The sequence below is a fragment of the Anthonomus grandis genome, chromosome 2 (genome assembly GCF_022605725.1).
Source record: "Anthonomus grandis grandis chromosome 2, icAntGran1.3, whole genome shotgun sequence".
In the NCBI taxonomy this organism is placed as follows: domain Eukaryota; kingdom Metazoa; phylum Arthropoda; class Insecta; order Coleoptera; family Curculionidae; genus Anthonomus; species Anthonomus grandis.
In genome coordinates, this window is record NC_065547.1 from 27,369,632 (window position 1) to 27,392,777 (window position 23,146).

The 23,146-nt window shown below is 32.9% G+C and overlaps 1 protein-coding gene and 3 long non-coding RNA genes across 6 annotated transcripts in view; 2 read left to right on the forward strand and 2 right to left on the reverse strand.

Annotated features, from left to right (window-relative positions):
• Positions 1-23,146, forward strand: part of LOC126750061 (uncharacterized) — a 32,253-nt gene continuing 9,107 nt past the window's right edge. The window contains exon 1 of the long non-coding RNA XR_007665620.1: positions 1-1,044. This is a non-coding gene — a long non-coding RNA (uncharacterized LOC126750061). The remainder of the gene's footprint in view (positions 1,045-23,146) is intronic.
• On the reverse strand, positions 2,615-8,530 carry LOC126750058 (peroxynitrite isomerase THAP4-like). The gene is made up of 4 exons (XM_050459557.1): positions 8,366-8,530; positions 8,085-8,294; positions 3,297-3,426; positions 2,615-2,804 (listed from the first exon to the last, which is right to left on the reverse strand). The coding sequence occupies exons 1-4, from the start codon at positions 8,418-8,420 to the stop codon at positions 2,681-2,683; spliced, it is 519 nt and encodes a 172-aa protein (XP_050315514.1). The 5' UTR covers positions 8,421-8,530; the 3' UTR covers positions 2,615-2,680.
• Positions 9,632-12,126, reverse strand: LOC126750060 (uncharacterized). 3 transcript variants are annotated; one of them, XR_007665618.1, is made up of 4 exons: positions 11,264-12,125; positions 10,705-11,200; positions 10,523-10,644; positions 9,632-10,461 (listed from the first exon to the last, which is right to left on the reverse strand). It is a non-coding gene; the product is annotated as an uncharacterized LOC126750060 (long non-coding RNA). The 3 variants fall into 3 exon arrangements; XR_007665617.1 differs by having other exon boundaries at positions 10,705-12,126; XR_007665619.1 differs by having other exon boundaries at positions 9,632-10,471; positions 10,705-12,126.
• On the forward strand, positions 21,847-22,588 carry LOC126750059 (uncharacterized). The gene is made up of 3 exons (XR_007665616.1): positions 21,847-21,991; positions 22,058-22,298; positions 22,366-22,588. It is a non-coding gene; the product is annotated as an uncharacterized LOC126750059 (long non-coding RNA).

Consider the following 23,146-nt stretch of genomic DNA (forward strand, 5'->3'; position numbering starts at 1 on the left):
TTTTGTAAATTGCATATATGCTTAAACAGCATACGTATCAACTATGGTTCGTTGAAAAACACATGAGTATTTAAAAATAACAAACAATGTAGTGAAAATATACACTTCTTCTAAAAAACTAATCTGTTTACAGCTCGTTTCCGATGAAATTTGAAACATTTAAAGGTGTTTAGTCTTCAAGAATTGATTTTGTGTAACATTGGTAAATAATTTCGCTTGCTTATTGACGATTGTCACCGTTTCTTTGCTGGTTTTTCAACATTCTTTAAAATGGCTAAAACAAAATAGTTATCGGTAGAAACAAAAGGTATTATCATTGGACTTCATAAAGCTGGAAACCTGTTGAAAATTGACTAACCGTCAAATTTCGACGGATTTGGGAATTCCAAGGCGGACTGTCGATTATAATGTTAGGAAATTCACCAGAGAAGGGACTATTAGCAACAACCCTCGATCGGGAAGGCCAAAGGCAACAAGTTCGAATGAGGATTTAAAAATTAGAAGCAAACGCAATAGACGCCTTACCGCCCCTGAAATCACAGCAAAAATCAACAAGCAGCCTAAAAAAGCGGTCAGTGTTTCGACAGTAAAACGGCGACTTTTATAATGCTGGTCTTAAAGGACGTTTAGCTGTATCAAAACAGCTACTGAAGGATGTTAATAAGAAGAAAGGACTTGAGTGGGCCCAATCACACAAAGAATGGACCATTGATGAAGTTCTCTGGAGTGACGAGTCGAAATTCGAGGTTTTTGGAATGAAGAGGCGAGTTTTTGTTTGCCGTTATGCCAATGAAAGGGTCGCTGAAAACTGTACTGTGGCCTCAGTAAAACACGGTGGTGGTTCGGTGATGGTGTGGGGTTGTTTCGGAGGATCTGCAGTGGGCGATCTAATTAGAATAGAGGGAATTCTTCGAAAAGAGGGTTACAAAACAATTTTAAGTGACAATGTACTTGCTTCTGGTACTCGAATAATTGGGAAAAACTTCATCTTTCAACATGACAATGATCCCAAGCACACGTCAAAATTGTGCAAGCAATATTTAGGTCAATTACAAAGACAACATCTTCTGAAAGTTTTGGTATGGCCCCCACAATCACCGGACCTCAATCCTATCGAATTACTGTGGGATAAACTGGATAGACAAGTGCGAAAATCGTGCCCCACATCAAAAGAAGACTTGTGGAAGATCATCCAAGAAGAGTGGCACAAGATACCTCAGGAAACTTTGGAGAAATTAATTAGAAGACTACCGAAACTCTGTGAAGCTGTTATTAAAAATCGAGGCGGACATGTAGATGAATCCAAAATTTGATTTTCTTAAATTTTATTAATTGAAAAATGTATTGTTTATATTCATTTTGTTATAAATAAACCGTTTGATAAGAATAACTGATGGGTTTATTATTTTTAGTTATAACTTTAAAACAGTCATATGTGGGCAAATACTTTTGAGCGGTAGTGTATATTTACTCTGTACAATTTTTAATATCATACATGACTGAGCTAAATGCTTTAATTAAATTAATTTTTTCATCAATAGAAATTTTAGCTTCATCACTTGATAAAGCAAAGTAATTTTTAAACTTTCGGTTCTTCTAAAATAGCTTAAATGGCTTTAGCTTTTCTTTCTTCTAAAAAATTGCGATGTAATCGGAACCAGCCTAATGCATGGGAAAGCAGGTAGGCTTAGATACAGATCAGATTGCAATTTCGACACCAATTCCGTACATTTTTTAGCAACCAAGGTTTTTACTCTTTTTTTCTTTGTCAATGAACTTCCAAGCCAAATTTAATAGTTTTGGCTTTTATGCATATTGCTGGGTAAAATTATCAAACCATCTGCATCTGCTGATTTGATTAAAATTTTCGAACCAGCTGCTGCCTTGCAAGCATGAAAAACCATTCTCGTATGCGCCTCTTCATAAAAAAAATCATAATCGTTTTCCTTCGTTTTTATTACACTATTTTGTTGAGTGTGATACGAATAGCAATTTTTTTGTTGTCTTTAATTATTTCTTTGAAAAAGTAACTTTTTTTAAATAAAAAAACACTGTTCATTGTTAATGTTCAATGTCATGTCATTCAAAATTTTGTTCTTTGTCATTTTTCATTTATTGTCAAAATACACGTGTTTACTAACAGATTACTTAAAACATTGCTCTATAATTAAGTCATTAATCCTTGTCTTTAGTTTGTCAATTTGCGGCGCCCATGCGCACAGCTCTATAGTACTGTGTTCCTTTTAATAGCGGGGAATACGTACAGTACGCACAATCTCTCTATCTAACAGTCTTGCTCTCTTCGATTTTTCAATGAAGTCTTACAACTATTATCTATAAACAAATTTTGGCAAGTATCCTTACACTACGTGATTTGTAATAAAGACATTTTTTATTTTGTTTGTTAGACATGCCAGCGACATTTTCAAAAATAATATTTTTTTTATAATTTATTAATTACGTTCAGAAACCTTTTTTATTCCATAAAATAGCATTTTCATCTGGTTGACACATCAGTGAAGAGCGATCGTAGACTAATATACTTATTTAATTTTCGTAAAAAGTTCTATAGATACGCACGACCTTATTTTAGATCACAGAAAATAGATTATCGTTGACGCCAACTAACTTTTTTTATTTTAAATTGTATTTATACTTAAAAATTGTTAATATATTATAGCTAGCATTTGGTTTGGCATTTATCTTCATCGGCCTTCTCGTATAGGGCGTCAACGTGTTTCGTCAGAGGAGTGTTTCCTGTTTCCATACATAAAGTATATTCGAGTTCGCCGTTTTCGTTCAGACTAAAAATTATATTAGTTCATTATAATCGAATATATTCGAGATATACATATTATATCGAATGTATACGAGAGGGTGGTCCTACGGGAACTGCATCGATGGATTATAGGAAAACATTAAAAATTTAGCAGCGTGGCAAGTACCACAAGGTGGAGAAATACACACCTAAAATATTTTGGTATTTCCCGTTATACTAAAAGTAGATGTCAACTTCGTTAATTTAAATGGAACATCCTACATATTATTAGATTACCTGAAAATCTAAACGCTTTTTATGTAATTAAATTTGAGTTATCCGAATAAACCATTTGACTTAGGTACATGACATATTACATAAAATTGAAACGGAACTACCAACGAATCTAAATATTTTAGTTTTGTGTCCCGTAATCACCCTGTTACATTATCAAGTTTTCACTATTTCTCTATTCATAATTTTCCTACCATCCATCCCACGGGATCATCCTGTAGCAAGTATTCAAGAATTGGCTTACCGATAGCAACGCTGTATACCTAAAACGGTTTGTTTGGCAAATTTCATGATTCCGATACAAGCGCTGGATAAGACGATACTTTTGTCTTTTACATAACCTTCTTCCAGGGTGGCGATTCCGAAATTCATCCCTACATAAATAAGATAAAAAAAAAGTAATCAATATTTGATCTAATCCTGTAAAGTATCATCTAAGGTAGAGACCAAGAGTTGTTAATAAAAATGTATGCTTAAAGTGTTTCTAAAGCATTTATATTTTAATTAAAAAGAGAAAGAAGAATCTTACAATATTTTAAAGCGCCTTTTAATGTCATATTTTTTTAGTTAAACAAAATAAAGTCCTTTTATTTTAAAATGAACCACTCTTCATCACTTCTTAAAAAAAAACACGTCAAAGAGAGAAGAAGTTATTAAGGGCTGTTTATTTTGAATCGTTTTAAAATGAAAGCACTGTATAACATCACCGCGTGACGTGTGACTTTTAATTTAGATAATCAACTCAATGTTGTGTTTGTTCTATGTTTTTAATAATTTTTTAGTTTACAATTTTCATTTCCAAACGAACCAACCTTAATAACTAACACTCGCGAATGTAGAGATATTAGCGGATAAACACTTGATAATGTTGATGAGGAATTTCAAAACAGATTTTATTATTGTCTCACGAATAACGGAGCACATTTTGAGCACTTTATAAATTCTGTGAACTGATTAAATTGTTTACTTTTTAAACAGCTTTTCCACCGTTGCTGTTTATAAGTCTTTAAACTTAAATCAGTCACTATTCGCGGGTACGTCAACCGATTAATTTTTTTTTGTCACTGTTAAATAGACATTTTAATGCTGCTTACAATGATGCGTCACACGATGGAGGTTACCATTTAAAATTTAAAGTTTGGTTAGCTAGAGGTGATTGACAGAACTTTGTCAAATATAAAATTAAACGTTCACCTACTCTTTATCTAGATTGACGTGTTTTTTTTTTGTTTTAAATAAGTTATTAAGGGTGGTTTGTTTTGAAATGAAAGCACTGTATATTATATTATGTATAAACTACCCACAATATATTTCCAGCAGATGTGAAGATATTGGAATACGCAGACCACTATGCAATAATAATAAAAGGAAAACATCCTAACGCTATGGTAAATAAATTAAACCAAATTCGTGAAAGAATGGATAGATGGCTTCAACAATCGCTCAGAATAACTCACTTAAATTTAAAATCGCACAGAACATGCAGTGAAAAAAAGCAAGACAGGCCCACCGCGATGGGGGAAGGGGAAAAATAGTGGGGAATTCCCCCGGTTTCGGGGTTGTTAGAGGCCCAGAATTCTGAGGTGAATTTTTTTCCAAATATGGGTTTACGTATATTCTGCACTAGACCTGTCACAATAGCCTGTGCTGAACGTTCTTTCAGTGTTCTTGCAAGCATAAAGATGAAGTACTTTGAAAGAACGTGTTCACTTCAAAAGCGTATTTCAGAACTAGTCACGTTCTGTATCGAAGCATTTTTGGTGAAGCAGTCGAACTTCAACACTATCATAAACGATTTTGTTGTGAAAAAAGCAAGGAAAGCGATCTTTTAAAATTTAAAACTAGTACATTAATAATTTCTTTTTAGAATCATGATAATATTTATGAGCAATCTATTGTAATCTTACCATATTTGCGATATAAACACCTACCAAAAAGACTCGAAACTCTTAATTCACAGTGCATTCTCTCATTTTTAGCTCTCACTTCCACGATTTCCTGGTTTATACAGTTAAAAACGTGTTCGATCCGATTCATTGATTTGCTTCATTAAGTTTTCATAATTTGCATATTAATAGTTATTTCAACATCATTAAATATACATATATTTCATGATTAGTTTCAGTCACTTCAAGAAATGATGGATTTTTGTATGGGGGCCCGTAAATTTTTAGACCCGGGTCCAGTTTCTGCTCTCGATGTCCTGAGACAAGGAGTAAATATAAATAAATATTCTTGTAGAATCTGATGGCGATCAAACTCCCAAACACGAAATAATATTTAATGGATTGGTGTAATCTCACCTGGACTATACGCATTCGTACTAAAACCGCTGTAAAAAGACAACAGCAAAAGATAAATAAGGCTAACTACAGCAACCTTAGAATCATCCTAGGATGATCCTAGGATGTATAAAAGCACACCCACCAATACACTGGTAGCAGAACCAGAGATGTGGATCTAAGAGTATCGACGAAGATGACGACAACATTTATATCATTATACAATTATTGCAAAAAGATAAAGGTCCACAAAATATACAATGCAAACTACTGAGAAGGAGACGACCTCTCATACCTGGTTCCAGCGTACAATTATATTGTACCATACAACAAAAAAAATTGAAAAACCAAGACGCTATGTTTCAAAATTGAGGAACAATGCTTATCGGGCCCATAAATTTAACCACAAGCACTTTCTTGTTCTAATAAAAGCGAAATTAAAAAAAGAATATATAAATGAAGTTGAAGAGATTCATAAATCAAAAAAGTTTCTAGTACAAACAAATACAACCGCCATTCCCAAAGAAAAAATATAAAAAATAAACCACAACCCTTGTCAGAAAGCGAACAGGACACTGCCCTACAAAACAATTATCTTACAAATATGCTGAACATATATGTTCCTGCAATGACCATAGTACACACTGGGGAGGCCTTTTTATTTGCTCTATTTGTGAAACATAATATAATAAATTGTAAACAATCTACTAAATAATCAAAGGCTATATTTGGGCAAAGGCTATATTGGGTTAGGTATAGCGCTGTACCTGTGTAGGTAGATATTTACCTACGTGTAACATCAAACCCAATCCTGCTCATCCCTATAATTATTTTGTTACAACCACCCGTCAAAGTATAAATGCCCCAACTTCCTTTGAAACCGTTTGCTATCCTTTAAGTTTAAACCTTTCTAAACCCTTCCCTATCTCTTGCCGGTGGTAGCTGAACGTATTCACGCCGGTAGCCAGGCCGGATGATGCGGGATGCAGTGGATTGAAAAATGTATTTGTTCTTTGAAAGTTATTGATTTAATATTGTCAAAGTATCGATTCGGAAAACACGGTACATACTCGACGTCTTGGCCGTATGCTTAATGAAGACCATATTCAACAACAAAACGAACACTTATGTCATAGCCCTACAAAATCATCATTAATCAACATAGGATGACGTTTGTACTATCAGACTTTCGACACTAATACCGTGAATCCAGCCACCTTCAGAATACTCACTTTAAGGTAAATAGCAAGGTAATTCTCCACCTGTAGATTCAAAGCAGTAAGGGATGCTAGTTCTTGAGGGCCTATTTTTGAAGCTCAACAATGGTGAGGTTATTGCTGCAGTGTTTTTATCTAATCAAAGCATTTAACAGTGTTGATTATAGTTGGATACTGCTGTGGAAGCTTCAAAGTTCATAGGCCACGCTCTCCAATAGTTTTATACTCCTTACTGACCTGTTTCTTACGTTTGCCAAAGTTCAGTTTTTGGACTAATATTGTTTTATACGTAAAAGTCATGGCAGGTGTGAATATTTTGAGAAGAACTCTTTTAATTTGCTGATGATGCAACAATTTTGTGATATGGAATGTATCAAAGAAATCTAACCTTCATAGTTAACAAAGAAATAGTTGAAATTAGGGAATAGTATGACTAACAATTCCACTCAATATTTTAAAAAGTAGTGTAATCAGCAACAATTTTTCCTTGAAAAAGAACCTCTTTAAAAAATAAGTTTGCCATTAAAACTGAATTGAAATTAAAAGAGTCGGCAGGATTTGTTATTTGAGAGGTAATTCTGTCGGTGTTTCGTTTTTTATTTTAATTTTAGATACTTTGTAAACATATAATCGAAACTCAAATCAAGAGATAACTCAGATCAAGAGATGGTTTATATGCATTTGATGTACGGGCTCGCAAAGTGCAAACGCTATTATATAACCGATAATTCGATTGAAAAGTCTTGGAAGACCAAACGTGGATGATGATTTCAAAAAAGAGTTATTATTTCAGCGTGTTGAAAAACAACTCGGTATTAGTACTAGACAAATTACTTTAGCGGAATATATGAATCTGAAAATTTTGTAAATATATAATTGTAATAAAGTAACTTTTTAATTTAATGCGTTCAGATTTTCTTCAAACGATCTTTACTCGATAAGGGGAACTTTTTAACGACTTTTTAAAAAGTATCTTTTTTGCAAGAATTGACGATTTCTCCAAATTAGGCTTTTTCGTACCACATTTTGAAACAAGAAAATTGTAGTAAAAAATATACATATGTGTCCCTCTATATTCTACAACACTGATAATTTCAAAATTTCTGCTTATGAGAATCATGCCTAATGCAATTCTTTTGCCGTTTGTCAATGTTCATAATTTTGTAACGATTAGGTTAAGAACGAGTAATTAGTTTAAAAAATCAAATGGTCGTCTCTTCCTTAGGCAATTAGGCAAAAATAAACTTTTGTCCTAAAATATCGTGTATGTTACGCCCCTGAAGTAGTGTCCCGGACTTTTGTATCACCCTGTGTAGTTTTGATTTCAAATATGCGGGGTGTTTCTTAATTATATATTATATCCCAGAATTTTAACACCAGGAATGCCTCCTTTAAATGATGTCTTACCATTAGGCATTAAGTAACACATTTATAGTATTTTATGGGTTTTTATTATTGAATTTTAATATTGCCAATCAACCTAGAACCCATAATATATGAGCCCTGATCTATTTTTGCTAAGGTTGAACTTACCGGTAACAAAAGCTAATGTACATTTATCCTCATCCACCCTTAAAAACCCTCTTTCCAAGTGCAATAAGTTATTCGTCTCTGGGTGTCTTGTTACCGATTTATAACTCAGCAACGGCTGACCCTCATATATAAATTCCAAGTCCTCCAGGAACTGCACTGGCTTTTTCATGGTGGGGTACTTTACTTCTCCGCATATCGACTTCCATTTTCCTGTATTATAATGGTTATAGGTTTAAGCATAAAAAAACTATCAAATATATTTTTTTAAGAATATTTCTCACCTACGATCCAACTAAGTTCTTTTAATGCCTCGTGCAATTTTTTACCATTAGACATATTTTTATAGAGAAAACATATATTTATGATTGATTTCTGACAGTTGGCAAAATAAGTTCACACCTTAGGGCGTACAGGTAGTGCTTTTTTCAAATTAGGTACTACATTCTGTAATATACTACGTAAAGCTCGAGTCGTTTACTTTAACTAAATGGCTTCTTATTATAGAAACCACAAATACCCTAAGCTGCGGCAAATGCAACCAAAGTCGGATTTGACATTCCACGAATTCATGGTCCATCATTCTAATGGCCGAAGGAGTCGGTACAGCATCATCTGTAAAGTGCAGCAACACCATTTTACTACTCCAGCTGAGTATGCTCTGGCACATTGTGTGGCTAAGAATGTACAATGGAAAATTTCCGAAGGAATGGCTGAGGGGTTCCGTTTCTGCATAAAGTTCGGCAAAATTGAAGATCTGCATCGGTGTAACCTTAAAGTCCCGCAAGCACTAGAGACAACTGATAAACAGACCTGTAGAAAGATTTCCCACCTGGTTCCCAAAAAGAAACGTTATATCAGAAAAGAAACAATCATATGAGGGTATTTGGGACGCTTTACGTTTTTTAAAGGAGTTGCTAGCTGAGGATCCTAGAAGCCTGGGAATTCCAAAGCTGGCAGAGACGATAACTTGGACTGGAGGATAATTTGCAGCATGTTAGTCTTACGAGTTCTGGAATGCTATTATACTCCTGAAAGTCTCTGGAAAAAGGCATTGATTGTTATTTCGAGAAGAGGTCCTGCTGCAAGAGGGGTACCTTCTGCCGATATTGACATCCACCATCTTTAGGATCGTTTCGGGACGAAATGATAGTGACAACGCCGAGATTATATCAGCTGTTCTCCATTATTCTGGAGCACACGACATCTCTGGAGACACGTGGAAGTTAGCGAATCTTCCGGAAATAACTATTCTATAAGGAGCCCTTACCACTAGGAGGTCAGTTCAAGTTGGAGTATTGCCGTCTATATAATATTTAAATCGCCATAAATAGTAAATTAATACAGTGTAAATAAATATTTCTAGTAGTTTTAAGTGATCGTATTTAGTATATAGGTGTAAAATAAATCAGTTGACCTACAACAGGGTTTCACATTTTAACGAACTATTAAAAATTACATAATATCTTCCATTTTTTGAATTTGTATGCTCTAAGGGAATCTAAATGTTAAAAATTTGTTTGAACAGTTATTTACCTTGTTAAGCATAATATTGCATTCTGTTGGATCAGTAGAAAGTGTCTCTATACTATCTATATAGCAATGATCAAAACTGTTTTTTAATCTATAATCAAGTCGACCATCAAACAAAATTCCCTCTGCTTAGCACATTTATTTCTAGAACTAATTATTTAATTTCTTTGTGAGACCGTAACTGTGTGTTTTGTTAGTGTTCGTCAATTTTGCATTTGGTCAATGTTGGTTTTTTTTCTGAAAAATAAGTGAGACTTTTGTGACCACTCAATTGATATTGGTGCTCCTGTTCCCACATTTAAGTTCTTTTTAGAACAATTTTAATGTAAAACTGAGTTACCAACAGTACAAAATGAAGACCACAGGGGAAAAACGTGCCAAGTCATTTTTCTATTTTTTAACAGGAAACGAATGTTAAGGTTAGAAACGCTACGATAATTACACAGCTTGCAAAATGGTTATTTATTTGCCATCATATTGAAGCTATGACCCTGCTCTATGTCCTCAATGACATTTTGTAATATAATATCAAACTGGTACTTCACCACAATGTGTCAAAAGTTTCAAACAACTCCGAATACCGGGAAAAAAGGTGTTATGTCACTGACTTAGCACGTTCTTTCATTGTATATACTTATACAATGAAAGAAACAAACTGCTAAGTCATTGGCAATTGATTAATTTATATTTAAATTTTGCTTAAATAATTATTTATACTCTGTTATTTATTTACCAAACATAAAGTATAATGTATTATTTTATTTATATGTAGGTATTTATAAAAGAATGGTTGTAATAATAGAAAAAAATAAAACTTCTCTTCTGGGTTCGGTTCTTATGGGATGAACTGAAAAAAGCTGTTAGTATTAATTAGGCATGTAATTTGGTGACAATCAACCATAACTCACCAAGCCAAGGAGTTGTCTCTACTTGTGTTTTAAATTAGACTAAAAAAGCTGACTCTCTGGGGTGCAAACTTTTTTTAACTTCTGCAGGTCCTTGTATTTTTCCAAAGGGATAGGTGTATCATCTGTATAAAAAAAATCACTGATAATTAAATTGTTGCAAAAGTTAAAACGAGCCTACTAACCAAAAGTTGCGACTAGTGGGTGGTAAAACTGACCGTCGGGTAGCGGCGGACCAGTGATTATCTTTTTTCTTGGAGGTACAATAACTGACGAGTTCCAAAGACCATTGTAAGTATCTCGATGAAAAACTAAGCAAGGATGTTCCTTGGTAATTTTTAATTGCCGAATTAGACGTGTAGCGAAAGGACATTTTTTCACATACATTGCAGATAGAAAATCTGTCCAATTTCTAATCACATAACGATCAACTTTTTCAACAAGAAATGGTGCGGGCTTTAAACGAGCGGTTTCTATGTGTTTACACCAGTCATTCGGTATTTCCGCCCGAAACTTTTCGTTTAAGATCCCCATATCCTTATCACATTCCATGTAGGAGTGACCTCGAATGGGAAATGTGACTTCAATGGACTCAAGCTTGGAACGCTGATGGACTAAGTAATGTAAAAATTTGAACACTGGAAAGTTCTTATTCTGTCCGGAGCACGAATCACTGAATATCTGTAAATTTCTAACTTTAAACAGGTAATTCAAGGTAATATAATCAAATAAAAATGAGCAGACCTCGTCGCGCCATTTTTTCCTACTGTGTCAGGATAAGCATAGAAGAATACTTCAGAATTTGAGAGTTTGTGTACAATAAATGAAAATAATGATAACTGTCGGCTGTAGTATACATCAATCGTGGATAAATTCGGCATGGGCAAACTTCTTCCGAAATCCATGCATATTGCTTCTGTGTCGGCCTTTGTTCGACTCCTCAACCTGGCCTGCTTTTTACGCGCGTAGAATACCTCGGCTTTCGCTAGATGTAGTTTTTGTTGAAACATCAAATCCTTAATGCCCTTTTCCTCTTGGCATGCATCAATCAAGTACTTTTAATTGGACGCAGAAGCTACAAGTATCTTTACGGGGATATCCAAAGGATATATTAAACTTGCTGCAAAATATGGAGCGGTAAGTTTCATAACTAGCCTTAACTTGAGGAAATTTTTCTTTAAACATATCATACATTTTTTCACATTTAACTCGGCAGATAAATAAATTCTCTTAGTTTTATTGTGTTAATGTGTTCTAAAATTTTGTTTTTAGTTTCAACGCTTAGTTTGTGTTTTCTATTCAAATGTCTGCCACGTTTATCAATAGGTGCAGTTCCACTCATCTGGAGACTCTTTTGTATGGTTTCTATTCTACGTCTTGTTAAACCATGTAGAGAAACAAACGCATTCTTGCAAACTCGCTCTTCAACTGCTACATTCTCACGAACTATACGCACCTTGTAATAAAACGTTGAAGTTCTCTTCAGTTTTTGTGCTTACTGGCTTTGTCTCATGATCTTCACAATCACTCAAATTATTATTGTCCATTGTATTGTTTTTCACTAACAGCAATAACAAACAAAACCTTTTTTACGCGGGTATCGTTAACCTTACTTGCCGAAGATATAAACAAAAACAACGATTGCCAAACGACTAATTTATATACGCGCAAGATAACGACAAAAGTGACTTGAAACACGTTTTTTCATTGTACCGAGTGGACCTAACACGTTCTTTCCTAGTACACCAATATTTATTCTTGTTAAAACTGGTGACTGGTCACGTTATTCCCCTGTATGGCCGTGTATATAGATAAGTTACCTTTTAACCTATCATTTTTTCTGATTGGGTGCAACTAATTCATTTAAGATCGGAGTATTAAAATTATTTATCTAAAATTTTTGTAAAAACATAAGTAGGTAAAATTGTAATTATAAAGTACCTACTGATATTGCTTAAATTGGTGGACGCTTATAGATAATACATTCTTCTTAGAGACTATACTACTCAAAAGTTCCAATATGTCCGATTTTTTTCCAACTAAAATCAAATTACAAGTTTTTACCAATTATCTGGAGAAAATTCTGCATATTTCATCTTTTAAATTTAATCAAAATATCACGTGGATTAGTGGTAGATCGACGATATTTAATATAAATAAATATTTAATTATAAATTAGAGGATCAAGCAGTGCCGAAATTAAAATGTATTATCATCACATCTCAATTTTTCTTATTTTTCAGAGAGAGAACGCATTATTTTTCTTGTTGCCTGAAAGGTACATGGTCATTTTTATTTATTTATTTCAAAGGCAAGGCCAATTTACAACAATAAAATAAAATAAAATATAAGTACATACATATACATAATAAAAAGTGGCAACTACAAAGAATATAATAAATAATCGACAATACCGGACATAAACAAACTTATAGCAAAACTTCAGTCTTTTAGTTCCTTCAATTTTAATTTAAATAAATTAACATAGGATTCCAGTTGACTTTAGGTATCTCCGAAAAGGTAAGGTAAAAAACTGTTTTTACCTTAGTACATTGAATGCCTAGAATAAACCTAGCTGCAAACCATCCTCCACCACTCCATATTTTGACGTAATTTAAATTAAAAGTTACCAAAAAATACAAATATTAAAAAAAATATTATCAAATAAAGGATGAATATGTTGACAAAGATTAGGTTTATAAATGATAGGTTTTTGCTAAATTTGGAGTATAGCAACGTTTGTAACAATAATGCGTTCAAAAATGCAAAAATTCCGATAAATAAGTCAGGTACAATACAATTGGTTTACATTATTTTTTTAGTTTTTTTTTTATGTTTAGTTTTTATCTTAAGAATAACAAAAAAGAAATAAACGTATAATAAATAAGAAATATTTTGTAAAAGTATTTTTTAGGACACCACTATATTTCTAGGAATATGTATTTTTTTTAAATTAAATGACTTACATCGAAATTTTCTGGTCTTTGAATATTTGGCGTACTTATCTTATTTAAAAAAAAAAATAAAAAGAAAACATTGGCTCGTTTATTATTTTTTTTCTTCTAAACGGTTCATTTTATCGATAATGAACAAGAGTACCTTTTTTTTAGACTAACACACAGGGTGTTAAAAATATACGCATTAAAGTGTACAACCTAGTCCGCCCCTGGTAAAGTAAACAAGGTAAATGTATTTTAAGGATGTCATTTTAAGAGGTCCCTAATAGTGTTCATCACCTAAAATTTTTATTAAATTCTACAGGGTAGTTTAAAAGTAATTTATGAAAAACCAATTTCCAACAGCGTCCTTTAGGAGGCTGTATCTTCGTAACGAAGGCCTGTGGGAATTTTTTTTATAGGAACATTCGGTATTATTTTTCGATGTTCTACCTGAATCCGAGAGATTTCCCACATGAACCGGGACACCCTGTATATTTTACTGTGTTGTAGATTTTAACAGCTAAAAAATATTCCTTTATTTGCTAATAAGATATTCAGACTAATCGACTAAGTTATTCGCAGAATAAACAAATATTGCTAATAAAAAAAACGCAACTTGGCAACGTAGAATACTCGTACAATACCTCGTATGTTTACAATGCATATATCTAATGTTGCCACTTTGCGTTTTTTTCTAGGTATTTTTGAATGTGCGTGAAACTAGCGTCCGATCGATATCCAGTAACGAAATCGAGAACGCAGCATATGTCGTTTGCCAGCAACATATTTATAGTCCGCGTTCGCTGTTATTTAATCGTTATAATGCCCGTAACTCCTATAATTCTTTTGTCCAGATATTAACAATGAATAACTAAATCGATTTATGGTGGTCACGAACCTCTACAAACTAAGGTTCGTTTATGGAAATTAATTAAAAAATCGAATATTGAAGAAATGAAAAACGCTCCCAAAACTTCCAAACGATTCGAATAGAACTTTTGTCTAATATATATAGTAATAATAACGGATTCGAGATGCAACCTTTTGCAAACCTTTACAAGCAGGAACTACAAAGGAAGTTTTATCCAATCGTAGTAATTAATAATGATTTTGTTACACCTTCAAACTTGGTGTATAAATAAAAGATTAGACACCATATGTGTCAGAAAAAGCACGTCAAAGACACAGTGTCTCTGACACAAATGGTGTATTTAATAATCTTTTATTTAGACATCGAGTTTAAAGGTCCAACAATATTATTATAAGCACAGAACACAAATATTTAGAATTTAGAGAAGTGGTGGTTGCATACAAACTAAAAATCTCTGACAAATCAGCTGGCAACTTCCGTTACCAAGCGTCCTCTCGCTTGGCAACGGAAACTGTTATAACTAATTTGACAGTTTGACGCGCCTAATTGGACCAATCAAAATGGTAGAATGGCGTGGCCAAATTAAGGCGGGAAATAAAATTTCATTTAATTTGATAATCCTATTATTTAATATCTAAAGCAAACGCCTAATCAGAAAGGTTACTTATAGAGAAAAGGGCCTTTTTGATTAGGTCTTAGCATCAGATATTGACCAGAATAAAAATAAAACAATTTCCTGCAGTTAGTAGTAGAGTTAATTTACTGCAATAATCAATTAACAATAGTGTACTACATATACTACATATATAACATATAACAATAGAGTACTACCAATTACAAAATGGAAATAAAACAATGTTTTTCATTAATACATTTATTATTTAATTTTCCTGAAAATACTTAAAATGATATAAATAATATACAATAATTTATTAGAACAGACTTTAGATAAATTAGAATTAATCTAAAAATGTTTAAAAGTATTTTGTTAGCACTGAACTACCCTAATTTTAAATAGATTAAATAAGGTTGTGAAGATTTTTGTTCTATTTTCTTATAATACATCTAAAGACATTACCAATAGGTTAATAAAATCCCTATTTTACTAACACAAACATAGATTCAATAGAGGATGAATTATCCTTGTTTAATATGTAGGTAGGTACTTATTCCTGTTTCCTAAAGAAAAATTAAACAGATTCTAAAAACTAATTAAAAATTTTATAACAGAGTATTATCCAAGTAACAATAAATCTCTCTACAAAACAAAATAAACTCTTTGAAAATGAAAACAATTTATTTTAATATAAACATACAGGGTGATTTTCAACCTAAGCGCATTAACTTGGGAAATGATAGCTGATGAGTAATAATGAGTATTAATGGAAAAAAAATGTAGTAAAATATTTTTAGTTTTGGAGATATCTATATTTTTTTAAATAAAAAACGTGTATTTTTTAACGTGTTTAATTTAAACTAATTTAAAGCAACTGTTCGAAGTTGTTTCCATTATTTTCGATACAGACTTGAGCTCGTCGAATCCATGAAGACGTACATGCACGGGCCAAACCAGGCTGTAGGCGAATTGCGTCACTGGCAGCGTTTATGCGATGTCGTAGCTCTTGCTCAGTATCAACTTCGTTTACATACACCATTGTTTTCATATGACCCCACAAATAAAAGTCTAATGGATTAAGGTCAGGCGAGCGAGGGGGCGTCGCAACTGGACCATCACGGCCTATCCATCGTCCGGGAAACAGACGATCTAAATGTTGTCGTACTGGTCGTGAAAAATGTGGTGGAGCACCATCATGAAGAAACCACATGTTCTGCCTAACGTTGAGATTCACATTTTCAAGGAGCACTGGTAAATTGTTGCGCAAAAATTCTAAATACCGAGCACCAGTCAAACGATTTTCCAGAATAAAAGGTCCAATGAGCATCCCGGTCAGAATTCCAGCCCATACATTTACAGAAAAACGTTGTTGAAAGTATGTTCTCCGTGTAATATGCGGATTTTCCAAAGCCCAGTAATGTGTGTTATGAAAGTTGAAAATTACATTGCGCGTAAAATTTGCCTCATCCGTAACTAAAATGTTCATGGTAAAGTTTGGGCTTAACTGCTGGTGATGTAACAACCACTCACAAAAGTGTACTCGAAGCGGCAAATCTCTTGGAAGTAGGGCTTGTACCCTCTGCACATGAAACGGGTACAGCAACTCGTGCCTTAAAATTTGCCAACTTGTAGATTGCGATCAACCAAACTAAATCGCGCTGCAATCAGTTATTAATAAACAAAATAAGTTCGTCTGATACACGTTCTGTTGACATTTGTTTAACTTTATTTCGGAAACCAAAAATGTTTTACTACATTTTTTTCTCATTATTACTCATTATTGATCTTCATCTACCATTTCCCAAGTTTATGCGCATAGGTTGAAAATCACCCTGTATATCATTTCATAGTATTATATTTATTGGTCTCTTATAATAATAACAACATATCATGGAACTATGATATTAATAAAAACTGAATTGAAAGACACATGTCTACATAAAATAAAAAGAAACTCTTAAAGAAACGCAAGTTAAAACAAAAACTTTCATTCTGATCCATTCCGGGTGCTCAGCTCTCTTAGTCTCTATACCTATGTCTCGTCTCAGTGAACACAGGAAGTGGTATGATACAAGCATGAAATAAAATTAAAAAAAAAGACAGTGCAAACCTTATAAATAAATTTACTAAATGATTCATGTGAAAAGAAAAGATAAAATAAATGTTTAAATAAATATGTATCATAGTGTAAAGCCAGCAGTATCAGCGTTATTAACATTTTCATCAAAACAATCATTCAAGATCAAAACAAATAGCTTAAGTCTCGATAAAATTTTCATTTCATTCTTGTAATGGACACTGAAGGAACTTGAAAAAATCTTTTATTACTATGTTTATCAGAACCATTTAAAATAGACATACTCTTACATGAAGGATATTTACAAGAATATTTTAATAAATTTTTTAATTGTGGAGACAAAATAAGAGGCCAGACATTTTGTAATATGTATTGATAATAATTAAGTTAAAAATTAAATATTTGAAAAGTGAAACCTCTTCATTGAAATCAACTGATTTTGATTAAGACTGAAGATTAACAATACAAAAACATAATAGTATAAGTAAAACATAACATATAGTATATTTTATACAGCACATTTTCTTACCAGAAATCTGGAATTGCTTGCTGCAAATCAATTAAAACATTACTCCCAATATTAAAAGAGAACTTAGAAAAAAAAGTCATGAATTTAAAATAACATACAAGCAAATAGCAAACTCAACCAACGCTTCCAGCATTCATTGAAATGAAAAACAAACTCAAATGGTATGACAATGAGAAATGATGTTCAGTTTTCTTAAATTTTACAATAGTTTGAATCAAGTAGTTCATTCTTCATTCTATTTCAACTTTTCATTAAAATTTAAACTTTAACTCAATTTTGCTTGGCTCACTGTGTAGAAACAGTTAGTTAGAGTATTTCTATTCAAATGCATCCAAAAGAATGTTTTGAGGCCTTATAGAAAGGTGCGCGTCCAACATACTGAAGCCAGTTCGTTGAAACCCATTATCAAAAGAAGTAAATTCGCTAAACCGCCCACGCATCGCCCACGCATTTAGTACCACCCGATACAAACCCGTGTTTATGGGATAAACACGGATAAACTGTAATCGAGAGAAAACCAGGTAAGGTCTCACAACCATTAATTGTCAAAAAACAATAAATACAGTCCACTTTTCTCACCAGGGAGCTTTCGATACAATACTTTCTTAACAAAAATAAAAATCAAATAGATAGATGTTCTATCCATCAATGACAACAACTGTCTGTCAGCTCTCTGTCAGTTTTGCCAAGCAAGATGGCTGACAAACGATTCCGATTTTCACCATACAAGCTTCATACATGTATTATAAGTAATTATTATACTAATTACTATGATTTTTTAAAGTATTTGGAGGTGGCTTACACCCCTTCAACACCTGAAACAACGTGTGGCTCTGTGACATATGGTGTATTTTATAATATTAGTATTTTATGCTGCAAAAAAATCAAATCTACACCCCTTTTCTCTATAGGTAATTATAGTTTTTTTCTTAGCTTTATTTTAGAAGATTAAAATTATATAGATTATTTATTATAAATACAACTGTAAAAATTTGATTTTCGTTTCTGATTCTATTGCTTTCCTAACTTCTATGCCGTTTTTTTGTTGACGTAGGTATTTGACGTTTGACATTAACGCTGATTGTCACGAAGCGACAGCGTTGCCAAATTTGTCATTGAATTTAAGAGAATTAAGAATTTGTTATTTCTTTCACATGAATTTTTTTAGGGCGTTTGGTTCCGTTAAATTGCATTGCGATATATCATGGGTTGTTTTGAGTTGGATTAGATTCAGTTGAGTTGGGATACAAGGACGCAGACGGGGAGCGTGAGCCCTCTCGTGTACTCGACATTTACGAGCCCTCTATATCTTTTGCTACTTAGTGATATATTGGGGACAAAAAAGTCCCAATTTAACACTTTTTTAATCTGCCTGAAAAAGTGTTAAATTGTGACTTTTTTGTTCCCATATTAAATAAAGTCCTCGATTTATCATTTTTCGTGCTATAATTTCTGAAAGAACCTTGCATTTCCGACTAATTTTAAGCGCACGGTATATTAGAGCGAAATTCAAATTTGGCGCTATAATCAAATTTTAAATTACCCGCTATTATGACGTCACAAACCCGTTTTCGCTTCCGTTCGAATTTCAGAGGGCGCAACAGTCAATCGACGTTCCGTGTTATATTGACTCTTACCGGAGTTTTCTGAGTAGTATTAATCTATGGTATTATTGTTGGCATTTTTTTTAAAAACAGTATCAGTTATAATTTATAGATATCCTTGATTTCTCTGCGTGATCCAACGGAGGAAACCAGCCTCATTGGATGTGTGTGAAGCTAGCGTCCGATCGATATCCAGCAACCAAAATCGAGAACGCAGCATATGCCGGTTGCCAGCGACCAATTTATAGTCCGCGCTCCCTGTTATTTAATCAATATAATGCCCGTATCTCCTGAAATTCCCAAGGGATTTTAATAATTTTTTGTCCAGATATTAACAATGAATACCTAAATCGACTGACGATGGTCTCAAGCCTCTACAAACTAAGGTTATGTTGTGAAAATTAATTAAAAAGTCGAATAGTAAAAAAATGAAAAAGGCTCTAACTCCCAAAATTCCCAAAGGATTTGGATAAAACTTTTTTTTATAAATTATAATAAATATCTAAATTGATTTTAGATGGTTGCAAACCTCTACAAACGAAAGTTTTTTGGTAAAAAATTATTGAATTTTTAGATGTACAAAAAAAATTTAAAAGCTATAACTTCCAAAACTCCCAAAGGATTCGAATGAAACTTTTTTATACAACTAATAATAAATATGTAAATCGATTTAACATGGTAGAAAAGATATAAACGTAGATGTAGAAAAATATAAACGACTATAACTTCCAAAACTCCCACAGGATTTAAATAAAACTTTTTTTAATATTAATAATAAACATTTTAAGTGATGAGATTTAAGAAATGTTGCAAAACTCTCTAGTTAAACTAATTAAATTGAGTTATTTTAACCAATCAAAAGACCATAATAATTTTCCAATTGTTTATTTTTTATATAACAAATACAAAGATAGTGATTTCTGAGTAGAAATACAAGATCCAAGTCCAGCCAAATAGTAGTATGGAATTAAACCATCGGGGCTAGTAGCTCTAAGTCGTCGATACTACAGTCAGGTCCTACAAAAGGAGTCCGGGTCTTCCCTTTAGGTAATCGCTCTCTTTCAGGAGACAATAGTCAATATTCTCCAGAAAGGACCAATCAAAAATTACGTTAAAACCACTGGCTGGATTGTTACCAGGATGCCTAGAAAATATACCCGAGGAGGTTTCATTAATTGTATTTAAGGAAAACTTACATAGGCCTCGTTTGTAACAATGTGTGGTCTCAGTTAAGATCCTTTTGAAAATGCATCCAGCAATTTGTATATGTTGTTAGAAGCAGTTAAGTTTTTACCCAATGAACTGCCCAGCAATAAAATTCTTTGCGCACTTTGGTGTATTTTTTTTTTTAAATTTTGTTTTATTACACGACGGGGAATGCATTTACGCACAAACTGGGACGCACAAGGCACTCCAGGACAGTGTGGCGGTCGGTGAAGCCACTACCCACTAAACCCCTCCGTAGGCGCCGATATGTACCCATCTTAAATCCTAAAAGCTAAACTAGTTTTATACACATATGGTTATTTGGGTGGTGCAATTCCTATAAATATAGGCGATCATGCATCTTATTACCTTAAAATTTTTGCGGTCCAGCCCGCAAGCGATTTTGGGCAAAGCCAGGTTTTTGAGATTTTCCAAAATGCATAATCGCCGCATATTTATAAGAGCCCTCCATATGTGGATATATTTTGGTTTTTGGAAAAATCGCGCTTTACTAATTAGGTGGAATATAGTTATAGTCGTTTATATTTTTCTACATCTAACATTTCAATAATTTTTTACTAAAAAACTTTCGTTTGTAGAGGTTTGCAACCATGTAAAATCGATTTAAATGTTTATTACTAGTTGCGTAAAAAAGTTTCATTTAAATCCTTCGGGAGTTTTGGAAGTTATAGTCGTTTATATTTTTCTACATCTAACACTTCAATAATTTTTTACCAAAAAACTTTCGGTTGTAGAGATTTGCAACCATGTAAAATCGATTTAAATATTTATTAATAATTGCGTTAAAAAGTTTCATTTGAATCCTTTGGGAGTTTTGGAAGTTATAGTCGTTTATATTTTTCTACATCTAACATTTCAATAATTTTTTACCAAAAAACTTTCGTTTGTAGAGATTTGCAACCATCTAAAATCGATTTAGATATTTATTAGTAATTACATAAAAAAGTTTCATTCGAATCCTTTGGGAGTTTTGGAAGTTATAGCTTTTAAATTTTTTTTGTACATCTAAAAATTCAATAATTTTTTACCAAAAAACTTTCGTTTGTAGAGGTTTGCAACCATCTAAAATCAATTTAGATATTTATTATCTTTTATAAAAAAAAGTTTTATCCAAATCCTTTGGGAATTTTGGGAGTTAGAGCCTTTTTCATTTTTTTACTATTTGACTTTTTAATTAATTTTCACAACAAAACCTTAGTTTGTAGAGGCTTGAGACCATCGTCAGTCGATTTAGGTATTCATTGTTAATATCTGGACAAAAAATTATTAAAATCCCTTGGGAATTTCAGGAGATACGGGCATTATATTGATTAAATAACAGGGAGCGCGGACTATAAATTGGTCGCTGGCAACCGGCATATGCTGCGTTCTCGATTTTGGTTGCTGGATATCGATCGGACGCTAGCTTCACACACATCCTCATTGGGGCCTATTTTCTTTTGTAAGCCATATGGAGTGCATTAGTGTGCTTAAAGATTCCTTTTTTGAAAGAAGCAATAGTCTCTTTCTTTAATGTGGGAAAGGGTTTGTGAAGACCACACCATACCTATGTGTCAGCAGGATATTTGTTTTTGGCAATTATTGCAAAATGACAATTTATTCCTTTTCGGTAAAGTTGCATAATATGTAATTTGATTTTAATTAATTTTATCTTTTTCATTTCTATAAATATCAGATGGTTCAGATCGGGTATTTAAAATTGGTGAGTTCGTAACAGCTCGAAGAGAATTCAACTGAGGGTGACTTGTACGTGAATGATGGATTTTGGGAACCTTTGATCTAGGACATGCCAAAAGAGGCCTGATAATTTATATTCCGAATCATTCATCAGTAAGTTTAGAGGGCCTAAGTGAAGAAGGTGTTGCTTGGCACAGAAATACCGACCAAAAGATATGCCGGTCTGACAAATTTAAAGCGTACGTGTTTCTCCTTACCTACATACAACTGTAAATCATTTAAGAAATTTTGTTGATCCGATAACAGGTATATGTACCAACTATGTTGAAGGATATTGGTCATGCCTTAGGCAATACCTACGTTGCTTAAGGATAACACAGTCTCCCATGATGTCACAATATATCGACCAGCTTATATGGAGAGATTTATATATATGGGAGAACAGCACTTGATGGATTTTGCAATTTATTGCAACAAATCGGTAACCGATATAATTTTGAAATATAAAATGTTTTTTATTTAATATTTATACAGTGCTTTCAATTCAAAACGAACTATCCTTAAAATCATGTCAATCTAAATATAGGAGGATGTTTAATTTTATATTTGACAATATTCTGTCAATCACTCCTCATATTTCAAATACACAATTAAATCGATTAACGTGCCAGCGAATAGTAAAGATGTCTGGTAATAATGAATATTTTATCGACGTCTTACCTTATATGTTAAATTGCTGTCCTGTAGTGTATGAATCATTAATGGTATACAATCTACCACCCAGCAGTGTATAAAAAATGTAAGTTTATAGACTTATAAACAGTAAGGGTGTAAAAAGATATCTAAAAAATAAAAAAAAAATTCAGTTTCCAGAATTTGTTTTGTTAAATGCTCAAAATGTGCTCCATTAATCGCGGGATAATAATATAAAGTCTGTTTTGAAGTTTGTCCGCTAGTATCTCAATTCTTAGAACTTTATAAGTTTTGCTTTTCAAATACCCCCAAAGGAAAAAATCTAGTAGTGTGTGTGTCTAGTAGTGAAATAATTATTATCCTTTAGTATCCCAACATCAATTTCATCCACATA

Excerpts from the sequence above, each read along its gene's own strand:
- LOC126750058 (XM_050459557.1), bottom strand. The coding sequence starts at position 8,420 with ATGTCTAATGGTAAAAAATTGCACGAGGCATTAAAAGAACTTAGTTGG. Across the intron at positions 8,295-8,365 it reads AGAACTTAGTTGGATCGTAG|GAAAATGGAAGTCGATATGC; the intron begins GTGAGAAATATT and ends ATTATAATACAG. Across the intron at positions 2,805-3,296 it reads GGTATACAGCGTTGCTATCG|TCTGAACGAAAACGGCGAAC; the intron begins GTAAGCCAATTC and ends TATAATTTTTAG.